The 19,582-nt window shown below is 37.0% G+C and overlaps 2 protein-coding genes across 2 annotated transcripts in view; one reads left to right on the top strand and one right to left on the bottom strand.

The window, feature by feature from the left end:
* Nucleotides 1–558: 558 nt before the first annotated feature.
* LOC126475870 (cytochrome c oxidase subunit 6A, mitochondrial) lies at nt 559–6,075 on the bottom strand. The gene is made up of 3 exons (XM_050103498.1): nt 5,918–6,075; nt 5,685–5,836; nt 559–744 (listed from the first exon to the last, which is right to left on the bottom strand). Exons 1-3 carry the CDS (start codon nt 5,979–5,981, stop codon nt 655–657), a joined length of 306 nt encoding a protein of 101 aa, XP_049959455.1. The 5' UTR covers nt 5,982–6,075; the 3' UTR covers nt 559–654.
* Nucleotides 6,076–6,391: 316 nt separating this feature from the next.
* LOC126416061 (serine/threonine-protein kinase S6KL) overlaps nt 6,392–19,582 on the top strand; it is a 221,394-nt gene continuing 208,203 nt past the window's right edge. The window contains exon 1 of the mRNA XM_050083577.1: nt 6,392–6,615. Coding sequence (XP_049939534.1) covers nt 6,526–6,615 — 90 coding nt within the window. The 5' untranslated portion in view covers nt 6,392–6,525. The remainder of the gene's footprint in view (nt 6,616–19,582) is intronic.

The following is a 19,582-nucleotide window of genomic DNA, read 5'->3' as shown; positions in this document are numbered from 1 at the left end:
GTCACTGCAGCTACAGTAGTAACAGCAATCCACATTAACAGTTCTGTGTTCTTCACAGTTCACCAAAGCCACCCATGTTAGACGTCCAGAACTACATAATATCTCATTTCACAAAAATGTCGCACCCATATTGTTTCTGATGAAACAATATTTACAAATTTTACTGAACCCATCACAAACTTTTATACACCAATGTTTAGGCAAAGATGGGCCAGCACTTTCTCTTAGGTTTATTTTACAGCATACTGTTCACTTACTTTCTAAGAATTCAATAACTGTTGCTTAAAACCATTGGAACAGCAAACTAACCCAAACAAGAGAGCTGTGTGCTTTGATCTAATGTGCAATATATTCATGTCCATTATTCTTCTCTAAAGAGAATTGAGACTAAAATTATTTTACATTTCTCATTTGAAGCTGGTTTATATGCAACTCCTTGCATTCACTTTGGTCGAGCTATATTATATCCTTGAAAATGTTCAAAGTACACGAGGCATTGGATTGGAAGCACCCATTTTCAAAACTTGATTAGGATTTATTAAACCTCGACTAGATATGTCCTTTATTGTAAGTTGTTTATTGCTATATACATATTAAACATCCATCCAATACAATAATGGTTCACTACACAGCATTTTGAAATAAGTAAACAATTCAATGGTGGGCATCTTCATAACCTTCAGGGAGGGCATTTGTATGAGGATTATGGAACAGGCTCTTGTTTCCGTCACCCCATGGAAACCGCTGAAAAGGAAAAGTTATTACAACCTCAGTCACATATATAGTTAGTTATGCATTCAAAAACATGAGCTGTTTTGTACTGTTACAACAAAATTACAAGACTACACAAGTAAATATAGTACTGCTTTTTGACTAACAAATATTGTCATTAAGATATGTATTATTAAATATTGAACACAATCATATACAACTACCATTCTCTAAGATTTAAACTCGTGTATCTATTCAAGGTAAAACCTCTACTGTATAATACACACATATATTTCCCCTTAACTCTGTAGTTCACCTATTACAGTTCTGTGAATGTTTTTCAAACCTTATTCTAAAGAGCCCTATCTGGTAAGTAGTCATCAGGCTGGTGTTACCAGTTCACTTGGATGTAGGTTCCCCAATCATACTGTGATCATCAGTGGAGACTAATCACCTAACAATTACAGTTTTGTTAGTAGTGGGCATGATAAGACAGCTAGTGAAACTTAACTAAATGCCTTCTCTGAAAACTACCTAGAACAGATAGATAGAAACCCCACTCATGATGGAAATATGTAGGATCTAATGGCAACAACAGACCAGATTTCTTCGAGGATGTCCACGTCAAAACTGGTATCAGTGACCATGATGCAGCTGTTGCAGCAATGATTACCAAAGTACAAAGGACAACTAAAATAAGCAGAAAGATATATATGTTCAGAAAAACTAGATAAAATAATCTACTGGTGTCATCTCAATGCTGAACTTTACACTTTAAGCACCGATCCGGAGCTTGTAACTACGAACTCTGGCTCAAGTTTAAAAGAATAGTTGACCACACATTGGATAGATATGTACCCACTAAAACAGTTCATAATGGGAGGGAACCTTCATGGTATACAGTCACTTTAAAGAAACTTCTAAAGAAACAGAGATTACAGCATAATAAATGTAAAAGTGTAGGGTTATAAATAGATACTCTGAATGAAATGTGTTTGGCTATCAAGAGAACAATGAGTGATGCCTTCAGTAAATACTATAATGGAATACTGTCAACTGACATTTCATAAAATCCAAATAAATTTTGGTCTTATGCAAAGGCTGTTACTTGCATCAAAGTTAGTGTGCAGTCATTAGCAAATGAGATAGGAACTGAAATTAAGATTAGCCAAGCAAAAGCTTGAAATGCTTAACTCTGTTTTCAAATGTTCCTTCATACAGGAAAACCAAGGAGAATTGCCCCAATTTAATCCTCAGTGGTGTTTAAGAAACAATGAAATCATTAAAACAGAACAAAGCTGCAGGTCCTGTCAAATTCTACACTGAATTTGTGGCTGAATTATCCCCTTTCTAACTATAATCTATCTCAGACCTCTTTAACAAAATTCTGTGGTCAGTATCTGGAAAAAGGCACAGGTCACACCCGTCTGCAATAGGATAGTACAAGTGATCCACAAAACTACCATCCAATATTCTTGCCATCCATTTGTTATAGAATCTTAGAACAAGTCCTGAGCTCAAACATAATGAGGTATCTTTAACAGAAGAATCTCCTTAATGCCAACCACCATGGATTCTGAAAACATCAATCACGTTAAACTCAACTCACTTTCCTCACATAAGATACTGAAAGCTTTGAATCAAGGCAACCGGCAGATGCAGTGCTTCTCGATTTCCAAAAAGCATTTGACTCAGTACCACACCTATGCTTACTGTCAAAAGTACAATCATATGGGGTATCAAGTGAAATTTGTGACTGAATTGAGGACTTTTTGTGGGGAGGGTGCAGCATGTTATCTTGGGTGTAGAGTCATTGCCAGATGACGTAACTTCAGGTGTGCTCTACGGAAGTATGTCGGGACCCTTTGTGTTCTAGTTGTATATCAACAACCTTGCACAGAATGTTAATAGTAAAATAAGGCTTTTGCAGATGAAGTTATCTTTAATGAAATACTATCTGAGAGACGCTGTCACAAATATTCAGTCAGATCTGGATAAGATTTCAATGTGATGAGGCTGGCAACTTGCTCTAAATGTCCAGAAATGTAAAGTTTTGCACTTCACCAAATGAAAACAATGCAGTATTCTATGACTGTAATATCAGTGAGTCACTGTTGGAATTTGCCAACCCGTACAAATACCTGGGTAGGAATATGAAATGGAATGATCACATAGGTTCAGCCATGGGTACAGCAGGCGGTAGGCTTCTGTTTATTGGTAGAATACTAGGGAAGAGCAATCAGTCACAAGAGAGACTGCATAAAAAACATTATTACATCCCATCCTAGAACACACACACACACACACACACACACACACACACACACACACACAGAGAGAGAGAGAGAGAGAGAGAGAGAGAGAGAGAGAGAGAGAGAGAGAGAGAGATTTAAACAATCATTCTTCCTGCATTCTATCTGCGAATGGAACAGGAAGAAACCATGACTTGGGTAGTACCTTCTGCCATGCATCTCACAGTGGTTCGCAGAGTATAGATGCGGATGGTGCATATTCTCATTTTGGAACTGACTAAACACTTTTGTACGAACTATTGTACTTAAGTTTACCAAAGCTCATTATTTCACGAGAGAATGATCACAAGCTTGGAAGTGTTACGGATAGGGCAGAAACTAGACCATGTCATTGTCAAAGAAGTTATCCTGCCATTCTTTCACCTGAAGTTGTTGCTTTTATACCTGTGCTCACAGATTCTGTTTTGTTAAATCTCCAACTTCTGCTATGACCACTGCACACATCATGCATGCCTTACTAATTTCAAATAGCCATTGTGGTTCCAGAATGAATTTTCACTCCCCAATAAAGTGTGCACTGTTAGGTCCCAGGCTCAAGTCCTAGTGTGCCAGAGTTTTACTGTGTAAGGAAGTTTCCACCAAGGTGGTGACAGCTTTTAATACATGCTTCACCTATTATTTCCTTGTCATTTATGGGTACGAAACTCATTTACAAGGTAAAGCAAACAAAACTCTGGAAGGCTATTACTAACATTTATTTATAACGGAGGTGACTTTATATTTAATTCCTATAATATTTGTGAACCAGAATGAGATTTTCACTCTGCAACGGAGTGTGCGCTGATATGAAACTTCCTGGGTGATTAAAACTGTGTGCCCAACCGAGACTCGAACTCTGACCTTTGCCTTTCGCGGGCAAGTGCTCTACCAACTGAGCTACCGAACACAACTCACGCCTGGTACTCACAGCTTTACTTCTGCCAGTATCTCGTCTCCTACCTTCCAAACTTTACAGAAGTTCGCAGGAGAGCTTCTGTGAAGTTTGGAAGGTAGGAGACGAGATACTGGCAGAAGTAAAGCTGTGAGTAGTGGGCGTGAGTCATGCTTCGGTAGCTCAGTTGGTAGAGCACTTGCCCGCGAAAGGCAAAGGTCCCGAGTTCGAGTCTTGGTCGGGCACACAGTTTTAATCTGCCATGAAGTTTTTTAATATTTGTGAACTTTGCAAACGTAACACAAGCATCTTTGACACTAAGTACCGTAAATTACACAGGCAAAAATAAGTTAAACTTGCTCAAATAACACATACTTTCAAAAACTACTTTGATTACTGACATTCAGAAGAACAAAAATGATAAAGTTTCAGACAATATTGTTTACTTTTCCACATAATACTTCCAAGTTTCCATACAAGTGTTCCACTATTCAACAAAGATTCCTGCTTCTTTTCTCATGTGGTGCCTACATATTTAATAAAAAACACACCACAATATATCAGTTTTTGGCAACAACTAGAGAGACTGTTGCCTCACTTTGTCAATTACTTACCATGCAATGAAGAGATGAAAAAACTGTCAAAAACTTACTTCCTTGAGTCGGCAAACAATGAGCAATGTTTGATTTGTGTCTTTAATTAGCTAACTTGCATTTCTTCATATACACCTTTTCCCAATTGTCACCATGTGGCTTCACCTTCCATTTATGGGGTTACTTTAACACTACCGTTCAATCATCACAGGAATGGAAATAATTTGTTTTGTCATCAGTGCATAATGTACACTGGTGTTGAGAGCATAATTACAGGTATTAGTTTTTGCAATTGATTGCACTATTATATGCTTCATAAACTATCATTCTTAACACACTTTCTAAATAATTGCTGCAATTTCCACTTGAACCATTGGGTACTGATAACTAAATGGGCTACAGCACAAATATTTGTGTCTTATGTTTTAAGGCTTGGTGACCTACTGTAGGATTCAATTCCCATTTGATCCTAGGATTTTTTCCTATCACTTATTGGCTTTGCCTCTTGCAATATTTCCATTAATGAGATAAATACCAGATAACAGAATGGTTTTGGAGTCCATATTGACATGTCACGCTTCCCCCCTGTAACTGGTCATTCAATTCTGATGTGTGGGGGTGAAGGCTGTAGAGACCAAACCAACAGTTTTATCTTTTTTTTTACTGCAAATCAAACACTAAAGCACTCTGGCAGAAGCCCAAAGCATATAGTATACAAACCAGTTACCTTATAAATACTATGAACATTGTCACTGCTGTGCATGCAATGCTGTCAATGTAGAATAGATAAAAATACAGGTTTCAGCAAATATCTATACCATAGGTAAGAAAACATTGTCTCCAAAATAAGTGAAATATGTAGAAAGTAGTTGGGTTACCACAGCATATCCTTCCAACATTAAGTGGATGAGGATTTTCATACTTACAACATGATTCGCCTATGGCTATATTATATATATATATATATATATATATATATATATATATATATATATATATATATATATATATATATATATATATATAGCTAACTTAACCTCAACTATGTGCTCAGCTTAACGCCTGGATTGTTCGATAATTTGCAACTTTTTTTTTGTTAACTACTTTTTTTTAGCCTCTCGGGGCGTCTATATGTATTCTGAAACCTTTAGGCAATAAGATAATATGAATGATCTGTTTCATTACATATCTAACTACCTTTGTTCTCAGTCTCAGATGTTCATAAGGTATAAATTCTGGTCGGTGGTGAGGCTCTTCCTGATGCTTGAGCCAAGCATTTAACATACACAGACCAACCGCTGGTAATGCAACGAAGAAAGACAGATTTTTCCACAGCTTTACGCCACCCCCTGAAACAGTTTCAATATTCCATTAGATAACAGTATTTATACAAAATGGCCAAAATTGAAAATAATATATGCGATTAAGACCTCCATGGCCCGCAACAGCTGAAGGGCCTTTCACAGCTGCAAATCTCGCTGCAGACAGCAACATATTTCTTCTCCAAATGAGTCTCTTCTCTCTTGAAACACGAATCACGAACAAGTCTCTAGGACTTCCTTCGACAAAGATGAAAATTTAAGGGCTAATTGTCGCCAACATTTGTCATGTAAAAAAATCAGGGTCGCCCTTATTTAAAGCGCTCCATTTAACAGATATGTACATTAGTACTGATCAATTAAAGAGCTGCTGCAGTTATTGAAATAATAGATTATTTTAAATTATTGCCACTTCGCTACTGTATCTTGCAGCGATATTAATGTCTAATTTTACTTTGCAAAGTACGATGCGAGATCACGAACATCTGAGAAATGGGTCAGCTCTGAAAATAAAAGGGACAAAATCAAGCGCTTTCTAATTCTAATAAATGTGAAATCTTCAATTTGTGGATATTACTTCTCAAAAATAAATGCCACTGCATGGGAATCCTACGACCACTGCACGTTCTGTTATTCCGTCCGTTGACTAAGTGTGTCTCTTGTAGTAATAAAGTATTGTTATTTGCCTGGGAAAGCATTATAATTAATGCCTAAAATTTATGGGTAACACTAACCAGAAGAAATCTTGCGAAATAACGCCAAAATATGCCAAAAAGTCTAATAAATCACATGAGCAGTACTCAAGCGAGGTAAATTTAAAAATATAACCTAATCTATGCCTACAAATCGAATTAGTTGCTGAACAAGTTAATGTTATGCATATAATTTATGACTATGAAATGCCCAATAAAATAACTTTCTTGCCTATTATGGCATTAATACTGTCTTAGATTTCATATCGTATGCAAACTGGACAAATGCGAAGTTCGTCATTTCAGCTTAGTGGAAAACAACTACTATAACACAGTACAACATAACATCAGTAGCGCTAAGCAGTGGAAAAATCTTTGCCTTTTTGTTAAGCGATAAGGATTCTGAGGGACCGCTGAATCCAGCGACGAGCGTTCGTGTCTTTGGACATTGTGCGACTGACAGATTCTACAGCGTTTAGTCTGTATCTTGCATACGTAATTTCACTTGCGCAGGTGTAATATAATTGCTCATTCACTGTGGTTAAAACACTGGTCGAAATACCACCAACCACAAAATAACGCGTTTCGTGAATGGTTGTATAAAAACAGATAATGAAATAGTACAAGTTGCAACAGTTAGCTCTTCTTGCGGAAAAAGAATCATTTACCCTTTCCTATCATTGTGTGTTCACAATGTTAATTACAGCTGATTTACCCAATCAGAATTGGTATTGCCCCCAAGGTATAATCAGTTGTGTTGTCCTATAGCTCCTGATGGACTGCATATAGGCTAATCTTTTGAATGTAAAGATGTATTTTTTTTTATTATTTCCTGTGATACAAACAGAGAGGAAATTAATCATAATGTAATTATAAAGTTGCTCATACTTCATCAATAAATAGCTATCAGCACAATAACCTACAAGTATTTGAAATCTGGTACCAGTGAAGAATGCTGAAGATAAGACTGGTAGTTCAGATAGTGAATGAAATGGTACTGTATTGATTAGGGAGAAAACGAATTTATAGTAGGCCTACAACTTACTAAAAGAAGGAATCAGTTGATAGGATGAATTCTGAGGCACAGTAATTGTGTTCAAGATGGTGAAGGCTGCAATAAGTATGCGGATGAAGATGCACAGGGCAGAACAGCTTAGAAAGCTGCATCAAATGTGTCTTTGGATTGATCACATCAACAACACAACTTAGCAGATAACATTAGTTACAAACTAAAATATTTCACAGGTGATATAGTTATCTATGAGGGATTCCTGTCTGCTAAAAATTGATGTACTATCCAGTTATACCTCAAAAAAATAGTATCCTTCTACAAAGACTGGCAACTGACTACTATTGTAAAGAAATACAAAGTTGTGCAATTTACAATACACAGAAATGCTGCCATATTAATGAGTCAGTCATGTCATAGAACTATTTGGGAATAATAATGTGTAGAGACGACAAAATGGAATGACGATAGGCCTATAGCTACAGTTAATGCATTCATTGGTGGGATACTAGGAAGCTACTGGTTATCTGCAAAAGAGATCGCATTACCCGTACTTGAACACTGTTCGAGTAAGTGGGATCCATATCGCGTCAGACTAACAACGGACACTGAGTATGTACAAAGTAGGGTGCATTTGAATTGTAATAAAGTGTAACAGAAATATTGATGAATCATAACAGGCAATAAGTTTAAGAAATTCACTGTATGTTTTAAAAGAATCTGCTAAGGAAACTTAAAGCACTGCCTTTCAGGGGAAAAAACTGTGAATATTCTTTAGCTCCCATTTATTACCAATCCTATGTCATTGACAATTCAGGGCTGGATAGATTACATATCTGTCTCATAAAGACAGCATGGAAAAAATAAGGTAAATAACAGGTCTTGCAGAGACATGAAATAGTCATTCTTCCAATGTTTCATCTGTGAATGCAACTGAAAAATAACTTAATAAATAGTGCAAAGAAAAGTGTCCTTTGCCATACACTTCACAGTGATTTGCACAGAAGCATAGATTTGCAGATGAAGTTAAATATTCACATAAAGTAACAGAGAAGCTAAAGGCTTCAAAGGTGGACTTAGAGTCTGATAAACAGCAAAGTAAAATTTGAAAACAAACTGAGTAAATTTCACCTTGGCAACACCTTCTGTTCCATAGAAGAATTTCTATTACTGTAATGTGTGAAAGGTGGTGGATAGGACTTACTAACTCATAACATCTGTGTACCTTTTTTTCTTTTTGGGAAAAACCCTTAGAAATGTTCAGAATGTAACTCATAACATCTGTATATCTTTTTTTCTTTTTGGGAAAAACCCTTAGAAATGTTCAGAATGTAACTATATGTACAAATGAATTTGTGATGTGAATGTGAAATGATTCTTTCCACATCATTATGATGTATCATCCAAAGTGATCTGTGGAACATGAAACTAACCAACTGATAATATTACTGTGTAGTAAGCAGATCATCAGAAGCTTCTGGGATGAAGTAATAAAGGCTCCATGCATGATAGATTTATTTATATCTAGGTCTGTATGAGGGATTAATTCAGTGTTCTGTACTTTGTTTTATTTTGGCAGGTCTAATATCTAAGAAATTACTCAGCCTACAGGGGTAATAATATAACTATATATCCAATTTGGATTCAACAAATACATAGTAGTGAGATCTTCTTTCTGAAACTCATGCTCCATAGGATGCTAGATAATGTCTTTATAACAATAGAAGATAATGTTAAATTAACTTGGATATATATTGAATCTATATTTGATTTTGGCAATAGTAACTATAAAACACAGAATAAAGGCTGTTGGAGCCTTCTGTTTACCTTACGGCACACACAACTGCAGAGGTAACTAAAATTTTCATAGAACCCCTAATACCACTAGTATGTATGTACGTAAGCCATCCCACATAGTTGGAGGTGATATTAATTCCCAGCAGATGTGTTGTTGGCATTGTGGTGTTGTCTTTAGTCTGAAGACTCCAGGCTAGTTTGTCCAGTGGAATCCTCTTCTTCTCTGCAAAACTAGCATAATCTATACCCACTTAAAACTGTTTAGCCCTAAGACTGGTTTCATATAGCTCTCCATGTTAGTTTTCCCTGTGCAAACCTCTTCATCTCTATATAACTAACAGTCTACACCCATTTAAACTTGTTTACCAGGATTTTTACCCGACACACTTCCCATTGCCCACACTTTGTTTCATTGCCATACTGACAATACCTTGATCTGTCAGGATGTGTCCGATCAACCGATTCCTTCATTTAGTCACGTTGTGCTGTAATTTTGGTCCCTGTACTTTATTTTTGATACTTCAAAATTTCAAACAGTTAATCAAAACCACACCTTCAAATGCTTTCTTTGAATCTGCAATTGCTAGAAATGTAGGTTAGGGCTTCTTCAACTTGAAGTCATAGGGTCAGTATTGCCATGTGTGTTTCTGCATTTCTCTGGAACCTAAACTGATCTTCCCTGAGGTCGACCTCTACTTGTTTTTCTTTTCATTTATCAGTATTTTGCAACCATGATTTATTAAACTAGTGGTATGATAGTTTTCACCTGCAACACTTGCCTTCCTTGGAATTGGAATTATCACATTCTTCCTGTAGTCTGAAGATATTTTGCCTGTCACATATATCTTGTACACCAGGTGGAATAATTTTCTCATGGCTACCTTTAAAAAGGATCTCAATAATTCTGTGGGAATGTCATCTATTCCAGGGGCCTTATTTCCAGTTAGGTCTTTCAGTGCCATTTATTTCCAGTTAGGCCTTGCAGTACCATGTCAAATTCTTCTCACAGTATCATATCCCCCACCTCATCTCCACTTACATCCACATGTCTTTCTGTAACATTGCACCCTAGTTTGTTTCCCTTATATAGTACCACTATATATTCCTTCCACTTTCCAGCTTTCCTTTTTTGGCTTAACATTGGCTTTCCATGAGAGCCCTTGATATTCACACAGCTCCTTCTCTTTTCTGTAAAGGTCTCTTTAATTTTCCTGTAGGCAACATTCCTATAAAAGGACTGACTGTAAAAATTATACTTTTTCAAGTGGCAAAAGAGATGATAAACATCTAAAAGCATTCTTTGTAATGTTAGTAGAAGATACAAGGCACGATGTAAATCGAATAGACTTGACACTAACAAAAGAGATTGAATCTCTCTTTTCATGTTTGCCTAGAGTCTGTGATAAATGACCGTGATGACCTTGACATAGTTGTAGCAACAATGGCCTCCATGCTTTAAAGGAGTACAAAACTAAAAAGAAAAAATTGGCATGTTCCATGAAATGAATAATGATGAGGTTTTCACGTTTCCCAGCCAGGAGATAGCATTATTTATGGGCAATGAGCATGTATAGAAAATGTGGCTAAAGTTCAAGTGGTAAATAAATAACCAAAATTCTAGGTGCCTTTGATCTTTATTTTATTTATTTATTTATTTTTTTGGTCCTGTTGATTACATATTATACAGCCAGAGTACAAGTAGTATAGGACAAGTCAATTGATGCAATTACAGTAGTACATTAACATTTATACATCACATTGCACAGACATTGGTTTATTTTGCAAGAACAATTACTTGCATGCAGTATTAAAGCCTGCATTATGCCAAAAATAGTTTAAGTGATTGTTTAAAATAGTAGAATAAGTGACAGTGCATAACTGTATTCCTTAAGAAGAGGTTTAAGTGGAGGCTCAAGAGAGTGGGATACATGGGAGTTCACATTTTCTCGTAATGAAACAGTTAGATTTACATTTTATCACCACAATTTCAGTTAAACTACAATCAACAGCATCACACTTTATCTTTAAGGGAGTGCTTTTCTTAGGCAGTTTCCCCCACTCTTGTACATCATAACTCTAAGTATTCATTCATTTTATAGAAAGTTTGTTCAATGAGGAATAGTTTTAGTTTCCTTTTGAAAACCTGCACATTATTTATTTCCTTTTTTATATTGATGGGGAGCTTATTGCAGAACTTTATACCTGACTCAGTAACTCCCCTATGTACTTTAGTGAGAGTTGCAGAGCCTTGATGAAAATTTTTCACCTGTCTTGTGTCATGGTTGTGGATGTCACAATTTTTCTGAAACAGTTCCCTGTTGTTGGCTACAAATAACATCAATGAGTATATATACTGACCTGTGATGGTAAGTATCCTGAGAGATTTGAAGAGACCTCTGCAAGATGTCCTATTAGGGACCCCACATATTAGCCTCACTGCTCATTTTTGTATTCTGAAGACTTTTTCAACACCTGCAGCATTTCCCCAGAAGATTATGCCATAGGAGAGAACAGAATGGAAACGTGCAAAATATGATAACAACATTATTTCTCTGTCTACTAACTGATGGAGAGCTCTTAGTGCAAAGCACAATGAGCTAAGTTTCTTGACCAGCTGATCAATTTGTTCTTTCCATCTTAGGTGACTGTCTATCTGGATACCTAGGAATTTTGTATGTGTGGTTTCATTAATTTTGTGATTGTTAACCTGTATTTCAGGAGCTTTATTTTTTATTTTTTGTCAGAAACTGTATGATATTGGTTTTTGAAATATTTAAGGTTCAGCGCTATCTAACAGAAAATCAACATCAAATTCCTCATCAACTATGATTATCCTGTTAAGTGTGAATGATCTTATTATATCTTTCTCTTGCTGCTTGCTGTTGGTGGCCTATAAACTGTCAGTACTACAAGCTGATGTGTTTTCTGATCACAGTTGTAGCACAACATGCAAAGAGCTGTTCAACACAACAGTCATTAACCTGAAGGACTTGGCACTTGATTTCTTTAACTGCATAAGCTACTCTCCATTTTTTCTTACTAGTGCTACAGTAATATGATATTATCTGGTATACATCAAGATTAATCTATTGCATTTCAGTGATTTCCGTGTAATGCTCTGATATACCTAAGTCTGCTGACATTCCATATATCCCTACATTTTTCTATATGGATATGAGTAGTTCATTCTTTTTATTAATGAACTTTCTGGTGTTTTGATGGAAGACAATAAATTCGTTTTATGTAATATCCATGGCTTTGTTGTAACTGCAGTATTTTGTTTTTCCAGCATCTGTTTTAAATGCAACTGTATTTACTATACTTCTCTGTCTTTTGAATGAATTTGCCCTTCGAAAACAAAAGAAAGGAAAAAACTTAGGTAGCATATTGGAAATTACTGGGATAGGGTGGATACTACCTTGATCAGACAGGATACCTTTAATAATTAACTGTGCTGGTAGTGTCTTACCAGACACATTCAGGTGCAAATCATACCAAGTTTGATCTGACTAAATTAGGAGAGTTGCATCAGTCACACCTATGTGTGAATGTTCGTCTTCCCTGGGGGATCTTTCAAGCTCTGCATTGTACATTCCACCAAATACTTCATCCAGGACTTATCATGCTGCTCAAATTGCACATTTTGTTCACAAGAGAACCCTCACTACTAATATTTTTTTCTCTCCTACCATGCCATCTGTGCAGGTACAGGCCAAGATATTTTATGAGCACTCTACATGGTTATCGTGTCGTAAAGAGTTCTGCAGCTTCTCCCTGATCTTTTCTCTGATTTGGAAAAATTGACTGTACTCCAGTATTTGGCGTAGCGAACTTGATGTTTTAAGATAAGCTCCTCTTTTTTCTTTATTATATAGTAATAGTGATAATCAATGCATCTCTAGACCTTGAGAAAGGAAAACGTAGTAGCAATTTTCCTGTTCAATACTCAGACTACTGGAAAGGTGTGTGATGTAGAAATTGTTGTAAGTGGCATAAAGAAACTTCTGAAATTGTTAAAATTGAACAAAGCCCTAGGGTCGATGGGATCCCTATCAAATTCTATATAGTATTTGTGGCTGAATTAGCCCCTCTTCCAACCTTAATATACAGTGTCTTCCTTGAGCATAACACTGATATTCATCTCATGAAAAATCGTAGAACATATTCTGATCTAAAAACATAGTGAGGTATCTTAAAACAGAATACTCTTCTTTATATCAACCAGCATGAAATCCACAATGGTCATGTAAAGCCCAATGTGTGATTTTTTTCACTTGCTATCTTGAAAAACATGGATCAAGGCAATAGGGTAGATGCAGTATTCCTTGCTTCCAAAAAGCATTTAACCAGTTTCACATAAAAATTATGAATGAAAGCATGAACATCGTTGTTTTCTTGTAGTCTACAGTCCACGTACAAATTTGATGCAGTTCGCGATGCTACTCCGTCCTGTGCAGACCTCTTCATCTCTGAATAAATACTGCAACCTGCATCTATAAGAACCTGCTTGCAAATTCATATTTTGGCCTCTCTCTACAAATTTTACTCCTCACACTTCCTGCTATATTAAACTGATGATTCCTAGATGTCTCAGAATACGACTCGTCAACCGATCCCTTCTTTCGACTCTCCTCACTTGTTTTCAATACCTCCTCATTAGCTACGCAATCTATCCATCTAATTTTCAACATTCTGCTGTAGCACCACCTTTCAAAAACTTCTGTTGTCTATTTGTGTGAACTGCTTATTGACCACATTTCACTTCCATACATTGTTACACTCCAGACAAGTATCTTCAGAAAAAATAACTAACACCTGAATATATATTCAGTGTTAAATTTCTTTTCTTCTTCTTGCCACTGTAGTCCACAAATGCAGACCCTCTGCTTTGGACATCATCAGTTCAGAACATCTTCTATCATACGCAGTCTATTATTTGGTTCTTGTTGATCATTATCGAAGAAAGCAGCAGTGTAAGTAAAAAACAAATAGCAGTTTCTTGCCATTGTTTCGCTAATGAGACGATTCTTCTTTTTTAAAAAAAAAAAAAGGCGGCGGTAGTGCGCTCAAAAGCAAGCCATGCTGCGAGTGGCGACAGGCCGTAAACACGCACTATCAGAAAGCGACAAACAATGCATGACACAGTACAGTAACGCATTTTCAGCTTAGAGTGACGTAAACACATTTAACAAAGAAAACTGCGCGTATCAGATCAAAGAAAAATAGGCTATCAATTCAAACCAGACGAAGCACGTGGAAAAGGAAGGGTACCCGTATAAACACTGACGCATAGCAATGGCTACCTGGTAAAGCTTAACTGCTAACTTACGACTCGAACCAAACTACTGTAGCTGCATCGTCATTCATTCGACCTAAATTGTGTCTCATATTACAATGGACCAACTTTGTTTCGATTTGGAGATGCGGCCTATAATTTTTCTCTCCCCTTGAATTTTGAGTCTCAAATTTCAGGTGCGGCTTAGATTCGGGAAAATATTTTTTCCTTGATTTCGAGTCTCATTTTTCAGGTGCGGCTTAGATTCGAGTGTGGCTTAGATTCGAGTAAATACGGTATTCTCGTCCATGAACTCTTGCTTTCTTTGGAACTGAAGTTATTAAATTATCCTTGAATTCTGAGGGTATTCCACCTGTCTCGTATATCTTGCATATCACCCATGTCTTGCTGTCCCAAGGATCTCAGTGATTCTGGGGAATGTCTTCTACTCAAGGGGCCTTGTTTCTCTCTCTCTCTCTCTCTCTCTCTCTCTCTTTCTGTCCTGTTTGGTGAATAGTAATACATCCTCATTAAAGAGGATCCATTCCAAATATCCATTGATTTGTAGATAGTAAAACGATTAAGTGGCCATATCCTTGGTGTCCAGATCAGTAACAGAAAAGGTACACAGATAACCACATGAAAAATTTGATGTTAGTATTTTTTGCAGTTTGATGCATTTCTCATTGAGATAACTTGCAAATAAAGATTTTAACTTTACTTGGAGATACTATTGTCTTATGAAATTATTTTCTATACCTTAAGCAAGTAAAGCATTTATTTAGTATAACTGACCAATAATAATGATATGATTATAATAGAGGGAAACATTCCACGTGGGAAAAATATATGTAAAAACAAAGATGATGTGACTTACCAAACGAAAGTGCTGGCAGTTCAATAGACACACAAACATACACACAAAATTCTAGCTTTCGCAACCAACGGTTGCTTCATCAGGAAAGAGGGAAGGAGAGGGAAAGACGAAAGGATGTGGGTTTTAAGGGAGAGGGTAAGGAGTCATTCCAATCCCGAGAGCGGAAAGACTTATCTTAAGGGGAAAAAAGGACAGGTATACACTTGCACACACACACATATCCCTTGTATAAGAAGGGCAAGTTCCCATCTCCGGAGTTCTGACAGGTTGGTGTTAGTGGGAAGTATCCAGATAATCCGGACGGTGTAACACTGTGCCAAGATGTGCTGGCCGTGCACCAAGGCATGTTTAGCCACAGGGTGATCCTCATTACCAACAAACACTGTCTGCCTGTGTCCATTCATGCAAATGGAAGGTTTGTTGCTGTGTGTGTGCGAGTGTATAACTGTCCTTTTTTCCCCTTAAGGTAAGTCTTTCTGCTCCCGGGATTGGAATGACTCCTTACCCTCTCCCTTAAAACCCACATCCTTTCGTCTTTCCCTCTCCTTCCCTCTTTCCTGATGAAGCAACCATTGGTTGTGAAAGCTAGAATTTTGTGTGTATGTTTGTGTTTGTTTGTGTGTCTATTGACCTGCCAGCACTTTCATTTGGTAAGTCACATCATCTTTGTTTTTACATATATTTGACCAATAATAATGTGTAAAGTAGATAACCTCAAAGCTTTCAGACACCTTTTGAAAGATGTTGGAAATGTTACTCCCACTTTCCAGCTCATTCACTCCTTAATGCTATTCCTGGCTAATAATGAAAAGCAGTTTCAAAATAGCTTAGTTTTACTCAACATTAATACAAGACATGTAACATCTGTGTCGACTATGTTTCCTGGTCTAGGGTTCCAAGCGTCTGTTAAATTACTTTTAACATGCTGCAAGCATACAAAGGCAAAAAACTGTGAGTCCCAATTGATTCAACAATGAATTACAGTGACATAGTGTTAGCCACTTCTGTAAATTACCCAGTTATTGTGATTTGGAACCTCAAACCTCTGTTGTTAGCATTATAAATAAAAATTCACTCTACTACAATCCTCCTTGCTTACTGTGTAGATAATTGTGAAAACTATTGCCTGGATAAATTTTAAATGAGCAGTAGAGATAAAAAGCTATTATTTAATGGAAATGTAAGACCAGCATGTTATTTTTACAAGCTGTATTTTTTCAAATAGGTTATGGTTGTTGCAATATAGTTGTTGATGTACATTTCTCCTCAATATTGGAGATCCTTCATGTTGAGATATTTTTAAGATGCTGTAGGAATGAATTCATGAATTAAAGAAATGTGTTTATTTACTCTGTAGTATGATTTGTGCTGGTATGAATTTTCACAACAGTGCAAAATAATCCTCTAGACTAATACCAAAAAATGCTTATTTAATGTCTAAGATGGTACTACAAATGTATTTGGGACTGTAGTTGACTGCTACAGAAATTTACACCCTATGCATCTGCAGTATGTTTTATTGCAGTAGTAGTTTTGAGACCCATGCTTGTCTGTTACTTAGCCCAGATTGGCTTTGATGACACATTGATGGAAGTGCTACTGGTGGGCACACACCATAGTTTGTCATCTGCTTTGAATGCAGTAGATGCTGTTTTGGTTTAAAGTATACAACTTCATAGACAATTTAATGTCAGCACTATCTAACAATGAAATATATTGGTCATTCATCATGGAAGAAAAGCATTGTATCATAGAATCAAAACAATTACTCAGTCCTGGTGTTCAGAGAGAAACTGCAGGACACTGAAGAGAAATTTGTAAGGCAGGCAGGATAAATGGAAAATTTAATTATTTTTTTAAACATATTTCTACAACACTTTGAATCTTGTTTTCCTCAAAAACAAATAATAGTGAAATCATACAGAAGCAAGGATTAGAGTGAATTACTTCTGGGATAAAAGTATTTGCCAGTGGAGAAGCTGTAGTCAAGAGCAGAAGCTCCATTATGTTTGATATTTTAAACTGTTCAACCTGTTATTTAAAAAAGTGAAGCAGGTGAAATAACACCCCAAGAATGAGGCAAAAACAATTCAGAATATTATTAAAAAATAGTGATCCAAGTGTAATCAACTCTCCAGAAAATAGCTCTGGCAGAAATGGTGATCTTTCAAATCATTGGCCACCAAACTGAATGATCAGTTCCTCACTGTGGCAGCAAATGTTGCAAAAGAATACAGATGCTTTAGGTTCACTTGTACAGATATTGCATCCACCACCAATGGATGCAAGTTTCAGAAACAAAACTACAAAGGAGATTACAAAATGCAACCAGCCACTACATTTCCCTCTTGTGTGGGTGTAGTCTTATCTTCATAACAGTAAGCAGAGGGTCTGTTACACAGGCATGGGTCCTACATAAGAACAGAGAAACATAATGTGGGGTCTTACATGGACCTCCGTAAATGATCTTCCAGTGACTTTAATGGATGTTTAAAAACTGTGTTTTTCTGATGACACAAATGTACTTTATCAGATACAGTTGTAATGAAAGCTGAATCGGCCTACAGTTTAACTCTTAATCTCAAAAAGACTCATATTAAGTGATTTCAGGTAAACAAAAATAACCTCCTCGCAGTGGAAGTAAATATTAATAGCCATACACTAAGTGCAACATCCTTTATAAAATTCCTTGGGGTTCAGTGTGATAATATGTTAAAATGAAGACAACAAATAGTTAAAATAACCAAGAAAGCTCAATTTAGAATGTTTTGCTTTAGAAGCATCTCTCGCTGTGTAGACAAAAAGACAAGAGTGTTGGATTATTTTACATATTTTCTTATTGTTATATCCCGCGACTAGCGCATGTGCGCTGAAGGAGGTGTCGTCCTGCTTTCAGTTAGAACTAGCCCCAACTGTATCAGCATGGGCTGGCCGCTGGAGGTCACCTGTGGGTCGCGTGTGCATGGCGAGATCTCTACTGCACTGTCTACCAGCAACTCTTGCAGACATATGTGCAAAGCAGCACTAGCTGGCTCTCTTGTGCATCTTCCCATTGTGTCGCTCGCATTAGTGTACTGTGTCTTGTTACGTGGGGATCCAAGGAGTCTGTTTTCCACGGTAGTTGAGTCCTTTATGAATAAAGCCATATTTAGGTTACTTTGGATTGATCTTGTGTACTACACAGTTCCTACACAATTGGTGATGAGGATGGGATGGTTTCTGCATCTGCAATCTTTATGCGCAGTTTCATTGGGTTTATTCATTATGGACACCATGATACCAGCCCTGATTTAACAGTGTACTTTGGCTGTGACAACCTTGTTAACTTTCATTAACAGACAGGGTATTGTTCCTCCAGTCCACCCACCCACATTCCTTACATATGATGATTCAGCCAAAGATTGGTACATTTACAAAAAAAGACTCAGTCAGCATTTTTTGACTTTTGGTGGGACAGACTCAAATTTGTGCAAATCCTTCTTCCTTTCATGGATTCTACCTTACTTTGTCAACTTGCTGCTTTACAAGAGCTGGCGGCTCTTACTTTTGATCACATGTGCAGTTTATTTTCCAATCATAAATGAACACATGTCACAGCGGTGTGAGTTGAATTCTACTGATGCCACAAGAAACCAAGCCAGTCATACAGGACCTGGGCAACCAAACTGTATGGCCTTAACTGTAAGTATCAATCCATTACTGACCCCCATAATGGCTCTTATGTGGTCTCTGTGGTGCATGATGAAGTTATCTGTTTAGCTCTGGACAAGAAAATGTACCAGAAGGCTTTACTGTGTGGAAACCCCCATTTGCTGAAGATTTGAAAATAGCACTATATTTTGAGGTTTCTTGGGCAGCAGGTGACCAAACTGAAGTGTGGGGTGATGCGGCAGTAGTGTCAAAAGATGTTCCCACTAGGAGGACAGATAGTTTGCACGAGGAAGTGGCAGTAGCAGTGGCAAACATGCGGGCTCAGTGCCAAGCTGACCAAGGCTGGGCCAAGCAGTCACAGCCACAACTGCCACAGCACCTGTGTCAGCATTCTCCATTTCCATCTTGTCCTTTCTGTTTTATCCAGCACGAACATTCAGCATGCCATGAATGCTGGGTTACTTGTAATGGTTGC

Source organism: Schistocerca serialis, chromosome 1 (genome assembly GCF_023864345.2).
Source record: "Schistocerca serialis cubense isolate TAMUIC-IGC-003099 chromosome 1, iqSchSeri2.2, whole genome shotgun sequence".
In the NCBI taxonomy this organism is placed as follows: Eukaryota; Metazoa; Arthropoda; class Insecta; order Orthoptera; family Acrididae; genus Schistocerca; species Schistocerca serialis.
This window is presented reverse-complemented; position numbering and strand designations above follow the sequence as displayed.